The 26,520-nt window shown below is 36.3% G+C and overlaps 1 protein-coding gene across 12 annotated transcripts in view; it reads left to right on the top strand.

The window, feature by feature from the left end:
* Positions 1-26,520, top strand: part of SCMH1 (Scm polycomb group protein homolog 1) — a 175,574-nt gene that overhangs the window by 71,008 nt on the left and 78,046 nt on the right. For 10 of the 12 annotated variants that reach the window (XM_041737954.1, XM_041737956.1, XM_041737946.1 and 7 more), the window contains 3 exons: positions 4,840-5,074; positions 20,040-20,128; positions 24,419-24,662. In XM_041737954.1, the coding sequence (XP_041593888.1) occupies positions 4,840-5,074; positions 20,040-20,128; positions 24,419-24,662 (568 nt within the window). Of the gene's footprint in view, positions 1-4,839; positions 5,075-14,041; positions 14,088-18,332; positions 18,361-20,039; positions 20,129-24,418; positions 24,663-26,520 lie in introns of those variants that run through there. The other 2 variants (XM_041737951.1, XM_041737955.1) reach the window with 2 other exon arrangements.

The following is a 26,520-nucleotide window of genomic DNA, read 5'->3' as shown; positions in this document are numbered from 1 at the left end:
AAGAAAGTGAAAATATGACCCACAGAATGGGAAAATATTTGCAAATCATATCTGTTAAGGAACTTGTAAATTGAACATATGAAAAACTCTTAAAACTCAGTAGTTAAGACAACCTAATTTTTATTTATTTTTTTTAATTTTTATTTATTTATGATAGTCACAGAGAGAGAGAGAGAGAGAGAGAGGCAGAGACATAGGCAGAGGGAGAAGCAGGCTCCATGCACCGGGAGCCCGACGTGGGACTCGATCCCGGGTCTCCAGGATCGCGCCCTGGGCCAAAGGCAGGCGCCAAACCACTGCGCCACCCAGGGATCCCAAGACAACCTAATTTTTAAATGGGCAAAGAATTTGAATAGATATTTCTCCAAATATACACAAGTGACCAATAAGCACATAACAGATGTTTAACATCGTTAATCTGTAGGGAAATGTAAATCAAAACTGCAGTGAGATACCACTTCACATCTACTAGGGTAGTTGAAATTAAAAAGGCAGACAATAGGGATGCCTAGGTGGCTTAGTGGTTGAGAGTCTGCCTTCGGCTCAGGATGTGATCCCAGAATCCCTCCATGGGGAGCCTGCTGCTCCTCTACCTATGTCTCTGCCTCTCTCTGTCTCTCATGAATAAATAAATAAAATCTTTTTAAAAAATAAAAAGGCTATGAAGAAATTGGAACCTTTGTTTTACTGGTTAGATTGTAAAATGCAGTAGCCTCTTTAGAAAAGTTTAGAAGTTCCTCAAAATTTTAAACATAGAATTAGCACATGACCCAGGATTCTCACTGTTAGTTATACACAAGAGAAGGGAAAACATATGACCACATGAAACACACACAAATGGCATCATTATACATATATTGTATGTTATATAATATTGTACATGTTACATACATTATACATAATAGCCAAAAAGAGGAAACAACTCAAATGTCTATCAACTGATAAATGGTTAAGCAAAATGTAGTATGTCCATACAATGGAATATTAGTCGTCAATAAAAATGAAGTACTGATAAATGCTACAACATAGATTAACCCTGAAAACATTATGCTAAGTAAAGAAAGGAACCACTCACATATAATATTAAATCTTCAGAATAGGCAAATCCATAGAAACAGACGATTAATGGTTTCTAGGGACTGGGATGAGGGCAGAATGGGGAGAGACTGCTAATAGGTATGGGAATTCTTTGGAGGGATGATGAAAATGTTCTAAATTTAGATGAAGTGATGTTTGCGCAACTCTGAATATACTAACAACCACCAAGTTATACACTGTAAAAAGGTTAATTTTCTGGTATGTGAGTTAAACAAATACATACCATATGATCCACCCATTTCACTTTTAGATAGTTACCCAAGAGAAAAGAAAATACATTTCCATAAAGAGATTTACACATGGGTGTTCGTAGAAGATTTGTTAATAATCAAAAACTGGAAACACACCAAATGCTTATCAACATGTACTACTCAGAAATAAAAAGAAGTAAATTATTGATGCCTTCAACAATATGGATGAAATCAGAATAGTTTGTGGAGTGATAGTATTTACAAAAATCCTATAGCCAACATTACACTTGATGGTGAGAAACTAGAAGCTTTCCCACTAAGATCAGGAGCAAGACAAGGACGTCTCCTCTCACCTCTCCTTTTCAGTATCATAGTGGTAGTTTTAGATACTGCAAAAACACAAGAAAAGGAAATAAAAAAATATACAGATTGGCAAGGAAAAATTAAAACTCTTTGCAGATGACATAATTAAACCCTCCTAGAACTAATAAGCAGTTATAGCAAGTTTGCAAGATACAAGGTTAATATATATAAGTCAGTCATTTTGCTTTATACTGTAATGAACAAGTGGAATTTGCAATTAAAAACTCAATTCCATTTAGCACCTCCAAAAACGAAATATTTAGGTATATATCTAACAGGATATATGCAAGATTTATATGAGGAAAACTATAAAATTCTGGTGTTGAAATCAAAGAGCTAAAAACAGTTCATGTTCAAGAATAGGAAGACTTGGGGTTCTGGGGCAGCTCAGTGAGTTAAGCGGCCAACTCTTGATTTTGGCTCAAGTCATAATCTCAGGGTGTAGTGATTGAGCCTCACATCAGGCTTCGTGTGGCATCTGCTTGAGATTCTCTCTCCCTCTGCACTTCCTCCCACTTGCTTGCTCGCTCTCTCTTTCTCATAAATAAAGTAAATAAAACCTTAAAAAAAAAAAAAAGACTCAATATTGTCAAGATGTCAGTTCTTCCCAGTGTGACCTATAGATTCGATGCAAGTCTAATCAAAATTACAGCGAGTTATTTTGTGGAAAATTGATTCTAAAGTTTATGTGGAGAGAGAAAATATCTGGAATAACCAACATAATATTGAAGGAAAACAAGTTGGAATACTGACATTATCCAACTTAAAGGCTCGTTGTAAATAAACAGGAGTCAAGACAGTGTGGTATTTGCAAAAGAGCCAGATGTATCAGTGGAACAGAATAGAGAGTCAAGAAATAGTTCCATATAAGTAAAGACAACTGATCTTTGATAAAGAAGCAAAAGCAATACATTGGAGCTATGATAGTTTTTTCAATGAATAGCACTTAAACAACTGGACGGCCACATGCAAAAAAAAAAAAAAAAAAAAAAAAAAGGAATCTAGATAGAAGCCTTACACCCTTACACCACAGCCTTACACCACAAAAATTAACTCAAAGCAGGCCAGAGACTAAATGTCTAACTCAAAACTATAAAACTCCTAGAAGATAACATAGGAGAAGAACAAGATGACTTTGGGTGTGGTAATGACTTTTTAGAAAGGCACTATCCATGAAAGAAATAATTGATAAGCTGGATTTCATTAGAATTAAAACCTTCTGCTCTAAGAATGACAGTGTCAGGAGAATAAGAAGTTAAGCCATAGACTCGTAGAAAATATTTGCAAAAGGCATATCTCATAAAGGAATGTTATCCAGAATATACAAAGAATGCTTAAAGTCTCAAAAAAAAAAGAAAACAACTTGATTAAAAAATGGGCCAAAGATCTTAATAGATACCTCACCAAAGAAGACAGGCAGATGACAAAAAAGCATGTGAAAGATGTTCCACATCATGTATCCTCAGAGAAACAAACACAAATTAACAGTAGTGAGATACCACTACACACCTATTAGAATGGCCCAAATCCAGAACACTAACATCACTGAAAGCTGGTGAGGATGTGGGGCAAAAGGAACTCTTGTTCATTGTTGGTGGGAGTGCAAAATTACACAACCATTTTTGTAAGATAGGTTAGTGATTCCTTACAAAACTGAACATACTTTTACTAAATACAATCTAGCAATCATATTCCTTGGTATTTACCCAAAGGATTTTAAAATTTTTATCTGCACAAAAACCTGTGCATAGATGTTTATTGCACTTTTATTCATAACTGCCAAAACTTGGAAGCTACCCTTCAGTAGGTGAATGAAGAAACTGGTATAGCCAAACAATGGGATGTACTTCAGCCCTAAAAAGAAATAAGCTATTGATCCATGAACAGACATGGAGAAAACTTAACTGCATATTACTAAGGGAAAGAAGCCAGTCTGAAAAAGCATGCTGTACAATTCCACCTATGTGACGTTCTGGAAAAGACAAAACTATTGAGACCCTAAAAAGATCAGTGTTTGCCAGTGGTTGAGTGGGTGAGGGATAAATAGGCAGAGCACAGAGGATTTTTTAGGCATTTAAACTATTTTGTATGATCCTATAATCACAAATAAATGTCATTATACATTTGACCAAACATACAGAATGTACAATACCAAGAGAGAACCCTAACATAAACTAGGGACTTTGGGTAATTATCATCGTAACAAATGTACTGCTGTGGCGGGGGATGATAACGGGAGACTATGCATGTGTAGGGCCAGGGTGTGTATGGGAGATCTCTTCACCTTTCTGTCAGTTTTCTTCTGAACCTAAAACTGCTCTAAAAAATAAAGTCTTTTAAAACATAAAATGAATTGTTGATATATTCAGCAATATGGATATCAGAATAATTATGTTGAGTGAAAGAAGCTAGACACACACAGAAAGAATATATTCTCTATGATTCCTCTTAAGACTATAAAATGCAAACCAGTCAATCTACAGTGATAGAAAGTGACAGGAGTCTGGGTAGGGCTAGACAGGGATTATAAAGGGACATGAAAAACCTTGGGAGTGTGTCCATTTTCATTATCTTGATTGTGGTGATGGCTTCAAGGGTGTATGTGATATATATGGTGTCATGGGTGTCTACATATGTCCAGATTTAACAAAGTGTATAGTTTATGGTATGTCAATTATAATTAAAATTGTTTTAAAATATGAATTGATTTTATAAGTTAGTGTCAAGAGAAGAAAAATATTAACCCCCAATAATCTGTGTGGTGAGTATACAAACCAATACACTGAAATGCTCCATTAAGAGACACTAAGGATATGAGATTTTAATAGGATGATTTCTGAGAAGAAAATTTTATGACTACCTGGAGAGTTAAGATGCTGGAGAAGATAGGATGAGAAAGCATTTAAATCAGGACCATTTGAGACACTGCTGTGCTTTTCTTACTAGTGAGAGTCAGTATTTGATGCTTCTTTGGAAAGTAATTTTTTTCCCCTTCATCTTACCTTCTAGTCTTTCTTTTACATGAAACCCTTCCTAAGGATTAGGGAATAGTTAAGGCAGTTGACTCAGGCCAGCTCTAACCAATTTCAGTCCAAAACATAAATTGTCAGGTTCCATCTCGTAACATCCTTACTGAAAATGCCATTTACTCTTAGTCTTCCTAATCCCCATGGCTTGTTTTTCTCAGTCCTACACACCTCCAAGCAACGAGTTCAAGATCAGCATGAAATTGGAAGCACAGGACCCCAGGAACACCACATCCACGTGTATTGCCACAGTAGTTGGACTGACAGGTGCCCGCCTCCGCCTTCGCCTTGATGGTAGCGACAACAAGAATGACTTCTGGCGGCTGGTTGACTCAGCTGAAATCCAGCCTATTGGGAACTGTGAGAAGAATGGGGGTATGCTGCAGCCCCCTCTGGGTGAGTAAATAGACCCAAGCTCTCCTTAGCCAATTAGTTATCTTCCAAAATTGTACATCCTATTATGGGAAAGCCTAGGATCCCCCACCTATTCCTTCTTTCTCATATGACCAAAAGAAAAGGCCCACCCAAAATGAAATGAGTTGTAAAATCTGGACATATTCTTCTCTACATTAGCTTATGATATCCAAACTTCACTTAAGCTGTCCTTTTTCCAACTAGAAACCACACCTTCCATCCTTCTTTGTCAGTTCCTATTTACCCTCAGAGACAGAATGGAAGGAGGTCTTACCATTTAACCTGCCTCAGAAAACCACAGAGCTTTTGCCAAATCCTACAGTGATTATAAGAGGTGAGAGAAAATTTCCCAGTAAAATGATGACTGTTATTGGGGTTCCTTCTTTCCTTTCCCCTAAATTCTCACTTGGTCCTTGTCATATTCTCACTTTGAATTAATTTGTATTATTTTACTTAAACTAATAACCCCACTAGATTTTACCTTTTTTTCTCCTCAGTATATCGAAGTGATTTAGCCCATCTTATCAATTACTATCAATCACTGTTGGAGTGAGTCTCAACAGAGAAGAGAGAGAGAGAGATGGGTGATGAGCTATGGGCTATGTTCCCCTCAGAAGGTTGTAGTAAATTGAGCATTAGGAGACAGCTGTCATTTGCAGGAGACCACAGGTAGTTACTGAATATTATCCCCCATTAAAAAAAATATATTTGTAATATAAAATTCCAAACATAAAAGTAGAGTAGCGCAGTGAATGCCCATGTATTCTTTATCCTTGATAATTATCAGTACATAATCAATCTTGTTTTATTTGTACCTGCACATACTCCCTGCCCCCTCCTGCCCAATTGCCCAAACATCATATCATTCTGTCATTAAATATTTAGTAACTCTGTCTCATAGATAATATTTTTAAAATGTAATCATAATGACATCATATGTAAATAAACTAATGATAATTTCTTAATAACCACAAATATTTACTCAGTGTTTAAATTTTACCTGTTGTCTGTCTGTCTGTCTCTCCTTCTTTCTCTCTCTCTCTTAAGTTTCTTTGAATCAGGATTCAAATAAGATCCACATATTGTAGTTGGTTGATATGTCCTTTAAGTCTCTTTTAATCCATGAGTTCTCCTTCTCTCTTAATTTTTTCTCACAATTTACATGTTAAAGAACCTAAATAATTTGTCTTTGATATCTCTCACAATTAGATTTTGCTGATTATATCTCTGTGGTATCATTTGACATGTTTCTCTGTTCTCTCTTTCCTAGAAATTGGCAGCTAGATCTAGAGGATGGATCAGGTTCAGGTTTAATTTTTTCATAAGAATATTTCATAGGTGGTGGTGGAGTTTATTTCTAATAAGAAACATATATGGTCTTGTTATCTTTCATTTTATAATGTAGCAGCCATTACTACTTGTGGTCTGGATCAAGGGTTGACACATTTTCTTAGAGGGGGTTAGACAGCAAAACTTTCAGGCCTACTGGCCATACATTTCTCTGTTGGCAACTAGTCACCTTTGTCATTGTAGCTATAGACAATACACAAACAAATAAGCAAGGCTGTATTCCAACAAAATCTTGTATTTACAAAAACAGATTACCAGCCTTCTGGCTATAATTTGCTGACCCCTGATTTAGATCAATCAATTCATTATGGTTGCAAAATGGGGAATTTTAGTCTTATAATTCCATCCACATAAATTAAATGGAATATGTCTATTAAACTTACATCATTTATTTGGATATTATGAGGATATCATTCATGGAAGAAAGCTTAAATGCTTGATTCTTTTCTTTACCAATATTCAAAATAATGAATTGGCTTAATACCATCCTCCAAAAATATTTATGGACGGTTTTTTTGTTACTGTTTAGTATCATAAATCCAAGAATTAATACATATTTGATGTTTTATTACATTACACTAATTATTCTTATTGATTCTTGATTTGTCCCATCATTGGCTGTATAGGAGCGTCATCAAATGGTCTCCTGACTCTTTATTGCTTGATAGCTCTCTTGGATTTTTAAAATTTCAAAATGTTCCAGGCTCATCTTCTATATTATCTACCCCCAATATGGAGTCAGTTATCTTTTAAGTGCCTGGGTTCCTTTTAGTGGGAAATGATATTTAGAGACTATAATCTGAACGCTAGAGTGCTCACCTCTACTGGGTTAATTCGTTCTTTCTGCATCTTTTTGGCATAGATAAGAACTGCCTTATTAGTAGTAGTAAAGATAAAATCATTAGTTCATAATTGATACTTCCTGCCAAAATTCAGGACAAATGGTGTTTTTATTTACTTTGTCTTTACTGTCTTAAGTCTGTCTCTCCTCTATATCACAACAAAACCCTAGTTTTCCATGTCATTAACAAAATAACCCATTTGTTTTATCCTACAGTACACATACAAGAGTCTCAGAATAATAATACAAACACTTACCACTATAATCATTACTGACAGTATTTGAGTTATTTGCATTTCTTTTTTCTTACCCTCAGGTGAAGTATAGTCAATAATACATTATAAGGTTGTTTGGATTGGTTTCTATCTGGGTGGCAGTGCCACCAACTTGATATAAACTTAGGTTCGTTTATTGCATGTTTTAAGATTTATTTATTTATTTTAGAGAGAGAGAGAGAGAGCATGTGAGTGGGGGAAGGGACAGAGGGAGAGAATCCTCAAGCAGACTCCCTGCTGAGCATAGAGCCCAATGTGAAGCTCAATCCCACGACCCTAAGATCACAGTCTGAGCCAAAATCAGGAGTCAAACACAACTAACTGAGCCACCCAAGAGCCCCTGTATTTTTTTTTATTTATTTATTTTAAATATTTTATTTATTTATTCATGAGAGACAGAGGTGCAGAGACACAGGCAGAGGGAGAAGCAGGCTCCGTGCAGGGAGCCCAACGCAGGACTCGATCCCGGGACTCCAGGATCACGCCCTGGGCCAAAGGCAGGTGCTAAATCGCTGAGTCACCCAGGGATCCCTGCTTGTATTTTTAAAAAATTATTAGAGATTGCTTTTAAGAAATGTTCCTTTATAAATATATATGTGGAATACATCATTTTTTATACACATCATTCTTAAAGTCAAATCCATAAAACAAAGTATGTTCAGAGAAATCCCCTTCACCTTATTCCTTTCTTCTACCATAGGCAGCCACTTTCTTTTAATTTTATAGTTTATACTCCATTTATTAAAAATACAAATATATTTGTGTGTGTGTCTGTGTGTGTACATATTTACATATATATTTCCCACTTAAATACAAATGACAGCATACTATACATACTGTCTTAACCTTGTTTTCTTCTATTTAATGAAATATCTTAAAGATGACTTCTTAGTAGTATGGAAATATTTCTCATTCCTGCATAGCACTGTATAATGCTCAATCTGCTCTATGAATTGCGATTTAGAAGCATCTTGATAGGCTATTAAAAATACAGTTGACCCTTGAACAACATAGGTTTGAACTGCACAGTTCCATTTTATACATAGATTTATTTCGATAAGTATATCTTTACATTATCATTAAGTTTTTTTTTTATCATTAAGGTTTTAACTACTAAAGCTCAGTTGTTACGTTTTAGGGGAGTCAGATGTTACACATGATTTTTTAGTGCATGGGTTTCAGGGAGGGTCAGCATCCCTAACCCCCAATTCATTCAAGGATCAACTAATAAGCTCCCGAGGATAATGGTGATGATTTAAATCACAATCTTTTGATAAATTCTCTAGAAATAAACAGATCAAAAAGGAAACCAAACCAACGCACCCATAATTCATGTTTAAATATTACTGGGAGTCAAAAATACCACAGATTTCAATTACATGTTGTCTACTTGTTCAGATATCAAGGTCTGAAACCATTAGAGCTAGTTCCTAACTCAGGAACTATACCAGAATAATAGTTTTATGTGGGTAGAAATTGCATTTAAACAGGGGAGGGCAATGGGGGCCTAACACAATCAAAATCACCTCCAGGAAAAGATAGTCCAATTTAGAGTGGGAAATACTGAGAACAGACCTAAGACCTACTTGATTAGAGCATTGACTACTGAGGAATCCAAAGGAAGAGAGTAAATTGAAAGTGTGAGAGACTAGGGAGAGCACTCTTGAGAAGATAACTGTCTTTGGGGAAGGGTAGATCTATGTTAAAGGAGAAAAAGGAAGCAGGGGTTGTAATTCAGAATTATACAGAAACAGAAGAGAATCATAAAGTCAAAAGGCACACCAGTCTTCCCATCCTATCCCAACAGGCTCATCTACTAAAGAAACTGCATTTCACTATGTCAACAGAAAATTCATAACCCGAGATCCCTGCCAAAATAAAACCTCCTGTTTTTGCTGGTCCAGGAAAATATAAGACATTTCAAATTATTAAGAAACAGCAGTCAACATCTGTTAAAAGGTTCTATATGATGAAAAACCAAAGATGAGGATAAAACCATTTTTACTACTGAAAATTCTGCCAAAATCAATGACTAACCAAAAGAAAACTCTTGCACAACAACCCAATTTGAATTAAATAAGTATTGAGAGGTATGAAGAAAGCACCATGAATCATAAATTCTAAAAGTCAGACTAGAAATGTACAATATACGGGAAGATGTGAAAATAGAATTGTCCAAGCTCAAGAAAAAAATTAAAGACAAAATAATCTCAATTGCAGACTCAATTCTAGGATGCCCAATGGACAGTAGATGTAACTGAAAATATAGTAAGGGACATTGAGAAGAGAAATAAAAACAACCAAGAGAATAAAAATAAATATTAGGAAAGGTTTAAAAGTTATCAGAAAGGAGCTGTTAGATATAGAACATAGTCAACAAAGATTCAGTGCATATATGTGAATGTATATATGCATGTATAATTAGAGCCTCTGAAGAAGACGAACTAAACCATGAAACAACTAATACTTATAAGAAAATTTTCCAAAAATTAAAGGAGACTTGAAATGAGGCTACTGCAACTAAGGACCTGATTTTTTTTTTTTTTTAAAGAAGCACCTGGATTTTTAATTTTGTTTAATTGCAATTTAAAGTTAAAAAGCGGGGATCCCTGGGTGGCGCAGCGGTTTGGCGCCTGCCTTTGGCCCAGGGCGTGATCCTGGAGACCCGGGATCGAATCCCACATCAGGCTCCCGGCGCATGGAGCCTGCTTCTCCCTCTGCCTGTGTCTCTGCCTCTCTCTTTCTCTCTGTATGACTATCATAAATAAATAAAATTTTAAAAAAAAAATTTAAAATAAAAAAATAAAAAAAAAAATAAAGTTAAAAAGCCTATGTGACTGGTGGCTACTCTACTGGACAGTGCTGTTCTAGGTAATAGAGAAGTAGGAAACATCCAGATTCTTTTTATGAGGCAGGTAGAATTTTGATACCCAAGCATAATTTAAATTACACACACACACACACACGTATATGTACAATTCCTCGTATGAATATCTTTATAAAAGTCTTAAATATTAGGAATTAGAATTCATCATATTTAAAAAACAATTTATCAAATCAAAGTAGTGGTTTTTTTCTGGGAATGAAAGAAGGTTTAACTTTAGAGAAATCATTAGTGAAATTCACCACATTAAGATAGCTAAGCAAGAAAGTCATCTGACCTTTAACAGAAATTAGCATACTACCTAGGATTCATATTTCCTGTTTTCACAACTTCTTACAAAGCAGCAGTGCCCAAGATATGTGGGACTGTTATAAAGATAGACTTACAGATCAGTGGATTAGGTTTGAGTGTCCAGAATTAAACTCATACATTTATGCTCAGTTGATTTTCAACAACGGTACCACGACAGTTCAGTGGATTTTCAGTAACTGGTGCAGAGCCAACTGGATATATACATAACAAAAAAAATGAAGCTGGACCATATATATAAAATTAATTCCAAGTGGATGATAGTCCTAAATGTAGGAGCTCAAACTATAAAACTCGTAGGAGAAAATACAGGGGAAAAGCTTCATGATATTGGAATTGGCAGTGATTCCTTGGAAATGACACCAAAAGCACAGGCAACAAAAAGAAAAAAAATAGTTAAATTGGACTACATCAAATTAAAATCTTTTTCATCAGTGGACAATATCAACAAAGTGAAAAAGGAACTCACAGAATAAGAGAAAATATTTGCAAATCATGTATCAGATAAGAGGTTAATATCCAGAATATTAAAAAACAAAACCAAAAAGACCATCCTTCAACTCAACAACAAAAGCAAACAACCTGATTTAAAAATGAGCAAAGGACTTGAATAGACATTTCTCTAAAGATATACAAATGATCAATAAGCACATGAAGAGATCTCAGCGTCACTAATCACTAGGAAAATACAAATCAAAACTACACTGATACTCTATTTCATACCCATTGAGATGGCTATTATCAAATAAATAGAAAATAAGAAGTATTGGTGAGGATATAGAGAAATTGGAATCTTTGCGCACTATTGATGGGAATATAAAATAGTGCAGCCACTATGGAAAGCAATATGGCATTTCTTCAAAAAATGAAATACAGAATTACCATGTAATTCAGTGTTTCCACTTCTAGGTATATAGACAAAACAAAAGTAGGGACTCAAGCAGATATTTGTACACCTATATTTAGAAGCATTATTCACAATAGCCAAAATATCAAAGCAACTCAAGTGTCTATCAGTGGAAGAATGGTTAAACAAAATGTGTCATATGCATACAATGGAATATTATTGAAGCTTAAAAAGGAAAGAGATTCTGACCCATGCTACAATGTAGATGAGTTTGGAGGAAGACATTATGCTAAGTGAAATAAGCCAGTCACAAAAGGACAAACATTGTATGATCCCACTTATACAAGATACCTAATTAAGGCAAATTCATAGAGAAAATAGAATGCTGGTTGCCAGGAGCTGGTAGTGTAGGAGGAATGGCAAATTATTCTGTAATGGGTACGGAGTTCACTTGGGGAAGATGAAAAAGTTCTGGAGATGGATGGTGGTGATAGTTGTACAACAATGTGAATGTCCTTGATGCCACTCTTGAGAAAGGGAAATATATATAAACACATGTACATCTTATACATGAAATTATATATTTTGCATACATACTTTTATAAGAAGAAACATAGGAATGTTAAGTCAGAAAATAAAGAAAAGATCACCTATTGGGAGTGTCTGGGAATAGGGTCGAAAGTATAGCAATGAGAGTGAGACTTTTCTAAGAATACTCTTTTATAGTCTCTTGACTTTTGTGTTATATAAATATTTTACTCAAAAAACAAAATTAAACCAGAAACAAGAACAAATCATAACCTAAAATTGATTACAAACAGAAACAAACTGAACTGTGTATCAAATGGATATTATAACAACATTGAAGAAAGAATTAATTCCAGTACCTTGAAAACAGAACCTTCACAGTATACCCTTAAGGGAATATATTTCAAAGAAAAAATGGAAACTTCAGATAAATTCTGATGTTTTCTTAATGTTAGTGGGTTATCCTTAATAATCTGAAGTGATTGTGCATGCATTGAAGATAGAGCAAATGAGTAAATAAGATACAAATGAGAGATGTGGAAGATGAAGAACCCTGTAGTATAGAATTTGAAATTGGAGGTATCTATATGAACTCCTAAACTTAAAAAATGTATATAATTTTATATATAGTTGTATTATAATTTTATAAGTTCTGTTCATTTAAAAGTCTAGAAGTAATGACACCTCAGTAGCAATGTGGTTTCTAAATCCCATTCTTCACTAGATGGAATCATGGCTCCTTGGAGGAATGACTTATTCCAAGGCTGAGCAGAAGAGAAAATGTAAGATGAATTTGGAACATTCTATTATGCCAGAAAGAAAAGAAGTCTCAAAGAATAATGAGGACATAGCAGAAAGACACAGGAGCCAGCTTGAAGGAGCTCTGACCAGCCAAAATTGGAACAATATGAATATCAGAAAGAATAATGAAAGCGAAAGAACAGTGGTATTGACATCCATGGGTCCCTAGTGTAGACACAAAAAATTTTAGAGTTTCAGGAAAACGTCTAATTACAGAATGCCAGCTAATAAATATAGAAAGAATGATAGAAAATTACCATTTTGCAACCACCATTTTAATTGATTCAGGTGAGGATAATCAATGAATGCTAAAAGTATTGAGTAAGAAAAGCTTACCAGAGAATAGGATATTCACATAGTCTCACTGTTTTTCTACCACTGATTACCTATTAATTACAAAGAGAAGTTATAATGAAGAAATCTGTCAGTCACTCCTTAACAAGTGATCAAATTTAGTATCATCAATAATTAGACATACTGACATTATGTGCTTCTTAAAGTAATGAAGTGAGAAGTATTCAATGTGTTTTTGTCAGAACTGTTTAGTATGAATGTAAACATAAGGAAACAATCAGAAAAAAATCTGAGTTGTGGGATACTCTGTTAAACAGCTAACCCACGGTCTTCAAAAATATCAGTTTCATGAAAAAAACAAAAGCCAACAGGACTGCTGTAGATTAAAGGAGACTAAAGGAACTTGACAGCCAAATGCAAAATGTAATTTTTGATCAATTCTTGTATTTAAAAAAATTAAACAGCCATAAAGGACATTTTGGAGAGAATTGAGGATATTTTTAATGAAATTTCTTGGGTATGACAATATTACAGTTTTAAAGGAGAATGTCCTTGTTCTGAGGACAAATGTACTGGTGTATTTAGAAGTGAAGTGTCACTATGTCTCTGACTTTCTCATAGTTCAGAGGACAAAGTATGTAGATAGATGGAAAACAAATATGGTGAAATGTTATTAGTTGTTGAATCTAGGTGAAGGGTACATAGTTCATGTACTGTTTTTGCTACTTTTCTCTAGGTTTAATATTTTTCAAAATAAAAAGTTTAAATAAATTATGTATGTAATTATACATATATATGTGTGTGTGTTCATGTTCCCCAGGCCTCCTCTGGACCTCTCCCCAGAGTTGCTGAATCAGAATCTCTAGGTAATGGGGCTTGGGATTCTGCATGGTAAAATGACTCTCCCGAGACTCTTAACAAAATTGGTCTATATTTGGGAAACATTGCTCTAGAAGAGCTTTCTTCTCTTGTAAAATCTTGTATGATTTATATGTGTATGTATGTGTGTTCTGTTCACAAAAGGAAGATTCATACTCCCTTACGGAGTCCTCCAGGGGAAAAGGTGGAAAGGTAGAATGACCCTCAGGTGACATTATTAGCTCAATGCTGCCAACCTTTTCCTCACACTCCTTTGTTTTACTGACCTATTCTGACTGTGATTATTTCTTCTAAACAAGACTGTTTGGATCACTGGTTCTCAAACTTGGCTGCCAGTTAGAATCACCCAGAGAGCTCGTAAAACTTTCAGTGCCTAGGCATTACCTCAGATCAGTTAAATCAGAATTTCTGATTCTGGGTGGAACCAGTGTATTCTTTAATGCTCCCCCAGGGGATTCCAGTGTCCACATTTGAGAGTCCCTGGTCTATAACAGAGGCTGGCTTCTGGTGAGGCTTCCCCACCCTGCCCCCAGTGAAATGTGTCAGAATCCCAGTACCAAGGGCCTAGTCAGTAAGCTGTCACATGCTCTGGGGTATATGTGGTACCTTGACTTGAAAGGAACTCTTTGTATATTTCTGTCCCTGACCAGTCTTTTCATGCTAAGTAACCTCCAGGGCCTGTCAATAGAAAAGGGGTTTTAAAAAGATACACATCTTTTTTTGTAATCACAGAATTTGAACTCTTTACAAAACTCTTTACCCACTGTGGGGGTAGAAATAGCCCAAAACTTTGGAAGTTTATTTAACCATGTTGTCTTAAATGCTTATTTTACAAAGACAATTTAAAAAATATTCACTAAACTCCCTCTTCTTTACAGCAAGGACCCTGCCAGACCCATGTATATACCTATCTCAAGATTAGTCACAACCAATTAAATTAATTAAATTAATCTGAGTTAACTTGTGTTTGATAGTATATTTGGGAGTGTAACAGCAATATAGGGATGGAATCCTATCAGAGCTAAAAGGAATCCAGTCTTCCCTGATAGTCCTGCTGGATCACTTCTTCCTCAGGGAAGACACCCTGTGTGTTCAGCACCTCTCTGTCAGTTTCATTTCTCCTTTCTTTCATGTGTATGGTAAAATTGAGATAGTCTACTCAACCTCGGTTTGGAAGCATAGCTTTATTTAGTTCAGTGTCGTCATCTGACAAATACAGAAACAAGGAAAGGGAAATAAGTTGTTCAGGGCCGTACAGTGAGTGGCATGTTTCTGTACATGAATTTGTAGACGTGTATGTATGTAAAGCTCCTGTGGGAGAAGAGAATGAGTTGAGCATCATTTTGACGGGGATAAAGTCTAATAACTTCACAAAGCTTGGAATTATTAGATGGGACAATGGCCTGGTAGAGAGTGGAGCCCATACCCAAGTGGTTCTGCTGAGTGTGAGTGCTGTTCTGGCACTCGCCACCAGAGGGCATGAACCATGACTAAATTATAGACCTGCTGATCTGTGTCGAAGTCCAGAGCTTCCTCAGGTCAAAGTTTGTTTAAACAGCTGGATCCTAACTCACTCAGTGTCCCATCGTCTTGGGAATATCTAGAAGCTCTTTATAACTGGTTCTTTATAAATATTTTTTAAAATAAATCCTAGGTAAACAAACACAGAACACTTGTAGCATGCCTGGGTTTAGAATTAAAGAGACCTGGCTTTATCATATTAGCTCAGCCACTTATAAGTTTAGTTATGTGGCCATTGATAAGTTGCTCTTCCTTGACTTTTAACCTTGAACTTCAGTTGCCTCATCTGCTAGATCATTCATAAACTCTGCCGTACCGGGGTTTAGTGAATATTAAATGGAATAACAAAGTATCCATCAATTCTTGATAACCTTTTTACTAAATGGACATTTTTCCTTTGTTCAGTAAGACTCTCATGGAGTTTATATTCTAGTTGGAAAATGCATACACATTACAATGAAAAAAGAAAGGAAATTCAGACAACAGTGAGGGCTAAGGATAAATAAAAGGGAGCAGGATTTAGAAGGCTATTCTAGGGAAAATGGTCTAAGAATGCCTCTCTGAGGAGATGATATTTCAGCCAAGAACTAACAAAGATTTGAGAAAAGGGAGGGTGTTTGTGGCAGAGGGACATAGCTTGGAGTGTCTGAGGAACAGAAAGATCAGTGAACGGGGTGCAGAGGAGTGTCAGGAGATGAATTATGAGAAGTAAGCAAGTTCCAGACCATGTAAGCCTTGTTAACATACCTGAAGACCGTAGATTTATTTAATGGGATGTAAGCGTAGCAGTGATATGATCTGATTGATAGTTGTTTTTTTTAAATACAAACATACCATAGAGAGGCAAAAGTAGAGGCAGAGAATCCAGCTAGAAAGTTGTTAGAGCATTTTAGGTACAGTGAGATCAGAGGTGGTCATTGGTTGTTGAGAAATCTTGAATGGTGAGAAAATGGTTTGAAGATGCACATGCTATCAAGCCTTGCTGACTAATTGTTTGAGGGGTGCTAGAAAGGAAGGAATCCTAGGTGATTTTTAGGCCTTTTGATCTCAGCCACCTGGATTTAAATAAGTGATACCATTAAGTGAGATGAGATGACAGGAGAAAAGAGCAAGTTGGGGGCAGGCAGCAAATCCAGAGTTCTGCGTGAGACTTACTCGTTTTGAGACCTCTTAGCATGCAAGTAGACTTACAGAACAAGGCAGTTGGAAATCTGAGCATGACACTCAGGGCAGGGATTTAAGCTCAGGACATAAATTGGTAGTTCTGTTTGCCAAGAGGAGACTGGAGACCAAGAAGAGGAAAATGGGTGGCCGAGCACCGAGGTGCTCCCATTCTCAAAGGTTGGGATTTCTGACCCACCTGTTCTTTTCCTCACAAGCACCTCAGGCCACTGCTTAATTTGAGGAGATCCTCAAATCACTATTTTTATTCTTCTCTTCCCTCTTGCACAATTTTATGACCCAAACTCCTTTTACCAGTGAAAATGCTATGGCAGGGTGAGTGTTGAAATATTTGAAGACCTTAACTTGCTGATTGATAATGAAGGTTCTGGAGACAGAGGACTTGGGCTTAAATCCTGCCTCTGCTATTTACTAGCATAATAACCTCAGATATTTTACTTCATTTCTCTAACTCAGTATTTCCATCTATAATGGCTAGCATTTATCTAACACTTGTTATATACCAGGCTGGGTTTTAAGTTTTTCACATGTCTTAACCTATTTTAATCCTTAGAACAACCCATTGAGCTAGTTACTGTTTTTATCCCACTTTATTGTTGAAGAAACTAAAACCAGAGAGAGGTTTTTATAATTTGCCGTTAAGTTGCACATCAGGTAAGTTAAGTGACAGAGCTAGATTTGAATCGAGGCAGCCTGGCTCCTGAACTTCCCTGGCTGCTCTTCTCATAGCTGATTCACAGAGTTGTAGTAGTGATTAAATGAGGTAACCCACTTAAAGTGCATAGCACATAGAGCCTATCATATCATATGTGCATAATAAATGTTTTCTTTGGAAGGTAGCATAGTGTAATGAAAGAGGAGCAAATGAAAAGTCCTAGGGGTCCAGCCTGATTCTACAAGAGCAACTTATGTGACCAGAAATAAGTTTCTTAGCCTCTCTGGACTTTAGTTTTATAGTCTGCAACATAAAATCTTTTTACTATATGGTCTCTGAGGGCCCTTTCAATGTTAAAATGCTATCTGTGACTGCCCGAGACAGATTATGGATACATTTTAATTTGGCCCCACATCACCTTGGGGGTTGGGGAAATAAGGTACCTCAGTAATTCTTTGGTTTGGTATCATTTCTGTGTTGCCCTGCTACTCTCGCTAGGAGGTAGTGAAACAGAATAGTTAGAAACCCTGAGGTCTAGAGTAAGACTGTCATATGTTGGCAATCTTCATCACTTACTACTTTGGACAAGATATTTATCTTGAGTTTCCGTTTCATCTTCTGCAAACTAAAGGTAATAATAGTGCATACCTTGTGGTATTATTTCAGATATCCAGAAAGAAATTGCATGTGAAGAATTTAACATGTAGTAAGGAGTCAATACGTATTAGGCCTGAATTTCTGAAGAAATTTAAATTTAATTTTTTTTTTTTTTTTTTACCCTGATCAAAGGAAAAGTAGTCAAGACTCCTTTGGCTGTGAATGCAAGAACTCAACTCACACCAAGTTAGAGGAGGAGAAAAGGAGGAAAGAGGAATTACTAACTGTATAACGAAGAAGTTAAGGTCAGCTGCTGAGTGTGTTTGGACACAGGATTTTAAACACTCTCATGGCTCCCTGTCTCTTGCTCTACTTTGGCTTTATTCTCAGTTATGCTTTCCATTTAGCAGTGCCAAGCCAAAGACTCTGATCTGACATGCCTATGGTGTCAGAAAACAGTTGACCCAGCTTGGGTCAACTTGGTGTGGGGCAGTCTGGTGCCCTCAAATGGCATGATTTTCTACTCCATGGCCAGGTTGGTAGAGTCATGCCATAGACATCAAATCACATAGGGTTTTTCCAGAGGGGAAAAAAGACTAGGCAAGCAAGGAAGTAAACAATAGCAGTTTTAGATGAAGTGATAGGAACGTGGCATTGCTGTCAACATTGTTGATATCAATGAGTTCTCACTGTGGGCAGCTCGGCTTAGCCTAGCCAGCTTTGAGATGTAAAGTTTTAAATCAAATGGGGTAGTAACTCTCTTATTTCTTTTTTTCTCTCTTTTCATGACCTCCTCCTCAGTTATAGTCATTAATACTTAATCCCCAAAGCTGATTCTTCCTTTTTCATTTTACCTGCATGCTGATAGTTTAGCATAGTCCATAGTGTGGACTTAAGGGACTGGGTTTCACTTCCATCTTTCTTATTTGCTCACTTCGAAATCTTAAGAAGTTTATTTTATACCTCCCTTCTTGTCTGTTAAATGAAGATAATATTTACTTCCTTGGGTTGTCTTGAGTAGGTGGTCTATGGAAAGTGATCAGCACAGTGTTGTGCACACAGTAGGCTCCTCAGTAATAATAGTTGTTGTTATTTCCAGCCCCGCAGCTTTGATGCAGCCTGTCTGTTCTTCTGTCAGGGATGGGAAAGCTGAGGGCAATGGGGAGACTCTCAAAAAGCACTAGTTTTGAATATCTCAGAATAGAGAGTTGGAGCCAAAGAGAAGGAAGCATTCGGAGCTCTAATTGGAAGACCTAACTATGATAACAATGAAAGACAATGGACAGTTAATCTCCCTGGGCTTCTTTTTACTCTTTTGGAAAATGAGTAAAAATCTTCATTATTGTCTGATCCTTAATTGTTTAAGTAAAAATGAATATCAAAAAGTGTTTTGTACTCTGTGTTTTTGTGTGTGTGTGCGCATGTGAGAGAGAGAAAGAGAGAGAGAGAGAGAGAGAGAGAAAGGAAGAGAAAGTGAGAAAGAGAAATAGTGAGTTAGTTTATATTGAAATAAACCAAAAAGATTTACTGATATATTGGGTGTATCGGTTCACATATTTGATTTCTTCTTAAGATGTTGTCCTATCCCCTTTCACACTTTACTGTCTAGATCATTTCTAAGTATTGGTTAATCTTATCTCACATCTATTTTGGACTTTTCAAGAAAAGCTTTATAGACATCATAATACATATTTTATAATACTTGTCATAGAGTCAGAAAAGTTTATTGAGGACTTTGTTCCACTGTTTACTCTGCAACATTACCTTGGGCAAGTTACGTTCCCTCTCCCGTGCCTCATTTCCTCGGCTGTCTAATGAGGCATTTCTTCTATTTAACCTTTAAGTCCTTTCCTAACAGTCTGTGATTCTGTAACTATCACAGCATAGGTTGTGGCAGGAGTAGCTGGATTGCCAAGGGAAAACTTAATATCACCAGTCCCTTTGAAACGTATTTTTTATCTGTTGCCCATTATGTTTGCTGCAGGATTTCGGCTGAATGCCTCCTCTTGGCCCATGTTCCTTTTGAAGACACTAAATGGAGCAGAGATGGCTCCCATCAGGATTTTCCACAAGGTATGGTGTCCTTCAGTTATCACCACTTGCTTAAGGTCACATGATTCCATTCTTGCATTTTACTAAGCCCCTGATGTCTACTTTATATTTATGGCCTGAGGATGCCTTTTCAGAAACTAGTTCAGTGGGAGGATTTTTTAGTATCTTAGGAAGCAGCAACTATCCCTGGAGGAAATTTCACTATAAGTCAGGATTCCTGGGGTTTGGGTCCCAGCTCTGCCAATAATAATCTGCCCTTTTGTCATCATCTATAAGTGGGATTCTGTCTCACAGGGTTGTTAAGAAGTTAAAATGTGTTTATCGGTAAAACATATAAAATATAATATAAATCTGAAGGAGCTATTCTTATCCTAGATCTTGGAATTCCCTAAGGTCCATATGCTAAACAAAGAGGAAGGAGACTATTTTTTGAATGTCTACAGTATGTTTGGAATTGATGTACACCATCTCATTTAATATCCACAGTTAACTTTCTGAAGCAAGAATTACAATTTTCATTTAATAATTAAGGAAACAAATACTTTTGAATAAAGAACTTGCCCAAGATCACATGGCTAGTAGGGTGGAACAGGGATTAAAACCTGTATCCATTCTTGCTTGTTTTTCAAGGCATGAAGCAATCAGTCTGCTCTCAGCTGAATTATTTAATGAGGTAGAGGGGACTGAATTAGCATTACCTGTGCTGCTAGTAAAGTCTAAGCCCTAAGAGCACTATATGGTTACCAGAATATATAGTGTACTGGGCAAATTAAAAACCCTTTCACAAAAAATAAAAAAAATAAAAAAAATAAAAAAAAAAACCCTTTCACTACAGAATATATCAAAATGGTGGGGTGGGATTGGAGGGACCAACAAATACTCTTTTAAATGCTTTGTCAAGCTATCAGAAAGGTAGAAAACTCTCCAGAGGCCAGAATGAAGGAGAACCAGAGTTAAATGTATGTAGTACATCTGTAGATGCCTTAAGGGGCATTGCCAGTCTTACTTTCTAAGGATCTAGTCTTTTAACAGCCATAGTAGGATAGATGAGTGCTTGGGCCCATGCAAGGCAGGGAAACGGGCCTGAGACTACCATGTAGACCACCAGATCAGGTCCCTCAGCTGGTAACTCCTTACTGGAAGGACTGTTAACACTGGCAAGGGAAGTCTCCACCGGGGTTCTAGGGAGGGGTGAAAATGGAGTCACTTTCTCCAATAAAGCAGTCTTCGCCCATGCCGGTCCATGGTTCAGATATAGTGCCTGTGTTGTCTGGGAACTTCAGAGGTGTATGGAGATATTTCTGAGTGCCTACAGAAGCAAACCCAAAGCCTCTCTACATGGTTTGGTTGCTTTCAACCCAATGTCCTAGAAGTCCCAAAAGTGAGGCACCCCTGAAAATGAGAGTTCATTTCAGAATTCCAGAGCCCTCAAAAACTCTTGAAACAGATCCAACACAATGGGACATCAGTAGGCCCAACAAGCAGTAAGGCTATAAACCCAAGGACTTTCAGATAATAGAGATATCAGATAGAGATTATAAATTCAGTATTTAAAAATAAAGAATGAAAAGAGGGAATTTAAAAATTGAGAGAAATACAAAGCCCTATTTCCAAAAATATTTGAAAACAAGCAAATTGAATATCTAGAAATGAACTTAATGATTAAAAGAACAAATTAATGAGTAGGAATATAAGAAACTAGGACTTCTGTGAAGTCCTTAACTGAAAGACATATGTAACGATTTTCTCCAGAATGCAGTGCAGAGAGATAAAGAGATGGAAAATATTAAAGAGAAAAGACAGAATAGTAGAAGGTCCAATATATGCTGAACATGAACTTCAGAAAGATTAGTAAGAAAGATAGGGAAGAGTCATATTCAAGAAGGTATTAACAGAATTCTCCAGAGTGTGTATTAAGTACGAGTATGTTTTAAAACATCACAAAATGACTGAAGTCCGAAGAAAAGATCTGAGCAAATAATCACACAGAACACCTTCCAGAGGATTCCTGGTCAGCTGGCAGCGCATCTCCTGACAGCAGTACAAGCCAAAAGATATTAGAACAGTATTTTCCAAGTACTGAGAAAAAATTACTGTCTACCTACAATTTTATATCTACCTATGTTATTTCAAAATGAATGTAAAATCAAAACATTTCCAAACAAACTAATACGAGTAACTGCTAACATAGATGCAGAAAGAACAACAAAATATATTTCAGGAAGTAGGTGAGTGAGCTCAGAAAGTAAGAATGGAAGAAGTAGTGGTGAGGAAAGATTGCTTAACATGTGGGTAAACCTAATCAAGCATTGCCTGTAACTATATAAACTAAATATAATAACAGTGTGGAACTAAATTATCAAACACCTATTAACTCAGGAGTAGGTAAAATAGTCTAAAGTCTTTATATTGTTTGGGACTGTACATAAAGATGAGCTTAGATTTAATTATGTCAACTATACAGTTACAATCTTAAGGGGATCCACTGAAAGAACTATAAAGAAAATGATTAACATCTGAACCAATGGAGAGGTGGAAAGGAAAGAAAATTCAATTGATTGTAAAGGAACCTGGAAAAATCATGTTACATAGAAATCTAGGCAATATGATAATTGTAATAAATTTAAATACATCAGTTATAAAAAATGAGCTTAAACTCATCACTTCAGAATACATTAGATTGTTCTTAAATCTAGCTACATGCTATTTACAAGAGACACTGCTAAAATATGATACCAAAATGTTGGGAGGAAAAGAAAACACCAGGAAAATCTTCATCAAAATGAAGCCAGTCCTAACCATACTGACATTAGGCAAAGGAGACTTTGCTAGTGAAAGACATTCTAAAGAGGCCGCCATCTAATTAAAAAAATACATGCTTCTGAAAAACAATGCCTCAGATATGAAAGCAAAATTTGACAGAATTTGGACAAATTGGAAAATCCACAATTGCTACGGGATATATTGGTACAGGTCTCTCATTAATTGATAAATCAGGTAGATGAGGAAATTGATATATCAGCATAAGCTACTCAGTACTAAATTGGCTGATGAGTTTTTAAAAATCAATTGCATTGTTATTTAACAGCAACAAGTGGTTGAAAATAAAAATTTTAGAAGAAAGCAATAAAATTGTAATATGCCTAGAAAAAATGTTAGTAAAAAGCATGAGATATTTGTGGAGAAAATGTTTAAATTCATATTAAAGAAGAAATCTACATTAAAGAATACTTAATAAATGGAAAATACTGTCATGTTCATGGATGAGAATGCTAAATATTATTTTTACAAAGGTTTCTTCCTAAATCTATAAATTCATTAGGATTCCAGTCAAAATCCAAATAGGGGTTTTCTATGGACTTAAAAAGCTGATTTTTTAAAATCAGCTCTTATATGAAAGATCATAAGAAATTCATGTGAAAGATCAATAATAGCCAAAGCCATACAAAAAATGACAAAGTAGGGGACTTTTTCTCCCAGATACCCATTTTGTAAGACAGTATTATTGGTGCAGGATCAGAGTCTAAGTCTAGGGAAAGAATAGAGTGTATAGTACTTTTTGGGAACTTTATCTTTGGAACTACATTGCAAATTCACACTGCTGGAGAAAGTGTGCGATGTTAAAACCACTTAAGAGGGCAATTTGACAATATTTTAATAAAGTGTAAAATGTATATATCAGTCCTATAACCCAGCAATTCTGCTCCTACAGTAACCCTCCCCATGTGTGTAGAGGAACAAGTACAAGAATGGTCATTAAAAATCTTGAAATAGTGAACAATTAGAAAGAATCTTAAATGTCCATCAGAAGAGAATGAATTAGTAGTGATATATACATATAATGGAATACTGTTAGCACTTAGCATTTATCAACAGAGATAAGTTTCAAAAACATAATGTTACCACCAAAAAAAGGTGTAGAATATGTACAGTATAATATCATTTATATGAAATTTTAAAGTGTGTAAATGGATGTGTGTGTGTGTGTGTGTGTGTATATATATATGTATGTATATATAGTAAAATAGGAAAACATGCATGAGGCATGGGCACAAAAGGGATTGAACTTTATCAGTTACCTTTTATTTCTTAAAAGTATGAATCAAAAGTGGTAAAATATTAGGACTTAAGTAATACTTTGGTACCCTTTGAAATTCAAAACTTTAAATTTTAAAACTAAGACTAAACCTTCGTGATCGGTCTTCAAGAGCAGCCAGTCACTTTGTCATCATCCAAATATGGTGACAGTCTTTTGGCATACACAGCCTCTGTCTTTGCCTCTAGGTTTGCATATTTCTGTTTCTCATCTAGGAACCACCATCGCCTTCCCACAACTTCTTCAAAATGGGAATGAAGCTAGAAGCTGTGGACAGGAAGAACCCTCATTTCATTTGCCCAGCCACTATTGGGGAGGTGCGGGGCTCAGAGGTGCTTGTCACTTTTGACGGGTGGCGAGGGGCCTTTGATTACTGGTGCCGCTTCGACTCCCGGGACATCTTCCCTGTGGGCTGGTGCTCCTTGACTGGAGACAACCTACAGCCGCCTGGCACGAAAGGTAAAGGCTCATCTGTGAGCTCTTGAAATCAGGACCCAAGTCGGGAAGGGGTATTGTCTGGATCTCCCATAGTCAGCATCTCTTCAGTAAACCTCACCAGTAGGCAACTGAGGTAAAAACCAAGGTCTACCAGAGAGTAATTAGAAACAATAAGAATTAAATATCGAAGCTAGACGTGGAGTTTGGGATAAAGTAAACGTTCTTTGCTCTAGAGATCCTGGTTTATTCTCAGGCTCCCAGCCTTTCCTCTCTGTGACTTTGGTTCCTGGCCTGTTTCAGAGTTTGAGTAGTATTGTCTCAGGGTGCACTTCTGTCTTGGGTCTCAGCTTTGTATATGAGCTGAAGTATCACCGTGTCGTCAGAACACTTGAGAAGCATTGTAGCACAGTGGGAAAAGTGTGAGTTTTGAGACCTAGATTTGAGTCCCAGCTCTGCCTTTTCTTCACCAGCTGTGTGGCTTTGGGCACCCTCTTTAAACCTCAAATTCCTTGTCTGTAAAAGAACACATGCTTCATAAAGTTATTGTGAGGAATAAATGAGATGACGTGGGTAAATGCTTACATACTATCTGACAGATAGCCAATGCTAAACAAATGGTTTTATTATATTCTGTTATTATTATAGTTATATGCTATATTTCTTATAATTATTATATAATATATATTATGCCACATTATTATTATTATGCTATTATTATAAAAATGCTCCCAATGGAAGAGTATATATGAAATACTGGAAGAGTACCACAGGATAGTTAAATAGTAAATTATATTTCTAATGATGATTAGAGTTGGACATCATCCAGGTTAGAGTTTGAGGTAGCTGCATCTCATTCCTGAAGTCTAAAAGTACTAGTTAATCTGAGGGGATAGAAAGCCACCCTTCCTGTGGTCTGTCAGTCTCTTTTCTAAACCTCTGTCAATTTCATTCATTCAAGGCACCTGATATTTATTGGCACTTAATTGTGAGCCAGGCTGAGGATACAGCAGTTACAAAGATGAAAAAGATTTCTGCCCTCCTGGAACTTCTGTTCTAGAGGGATGAGATAGCTGATAAGCACTGAAATCAAGAAATAAACAAGCTGATTTAAGATCAGTTTCTCCTTGGGACTAAAGTATGTGAGGTAGTGGCAGTGAAGGAGTGATTGTGAAGGGAGTTTTTGTTTAACAGCTTTATTGAAGTGTAATTGAAGTGAAACAAATGGCACATATTGTAAGTATGCCATTTGAAAGGTTTTGGCATATGTGTACATCCATGAAACCATGACCATAGTCAAAATAATGAACATATCCATCATGGCCAAAAGTTTTCTTTTTTCTCTTGGTGGGAGGGGGAGATTCGTTAGATAGAGTTTCTTTTCAGGAAAATTTGTCTGAAAGGGTGATATTTGAATTGAATGACAAGAAAGAGCATTCCAAGCAGGGATGGGACATACATACACCCTGGTGCTGAGGCATGAATGAGCTTATGTGTTTCAGGGGCAGAGAGAAGCCTACTCCTACTGTAATGCACTGTGTAAGGAGGAAAGTGGCAAAACCCAGTAGGACCCCAAAAGCCAGAGTGAGAATTCAGATTTTATTCCAAACATAGTGGGAATTGTTAAAGGGCACTATGTAAGGGAATGACAAAATCTGACTTACTTTTAAAGAGTCACTTGTCCTTGTATACAGAATTCAACTCAACAATGAAAAAAACTACCCAGTTAAAAAAATGGGCAAAGGGTTTGAATAGAATTTCTCCAAAGAAGATGTATAAAAGGCCAATAAGCACTTGAAAAGATTCTCCAGGTCATTAGCCATTAGGGAAATGCAGATCAAAGCCACAAGGAGATAGTACTTCACACCTGTGGGTATGATCT

The sequence above is a fragment of the Vulpes lagopus genome, chromosome 23 (assembly GCF_018345385.1).
Source record: "Vulpes lagopus strain Blue_001 chromosome 23, ASM1834538v1, whole genome shotgun sequence".
NCBI classification, from domain to species: Eukaryota; Metazoa; Chordata; class Mammalia; order Carnivora; family Canidae; genus Vulpes; species Vulpes lagopus.
This window is presented reverse-complemented; position numbering and strand designations above follow the sequence as displayed.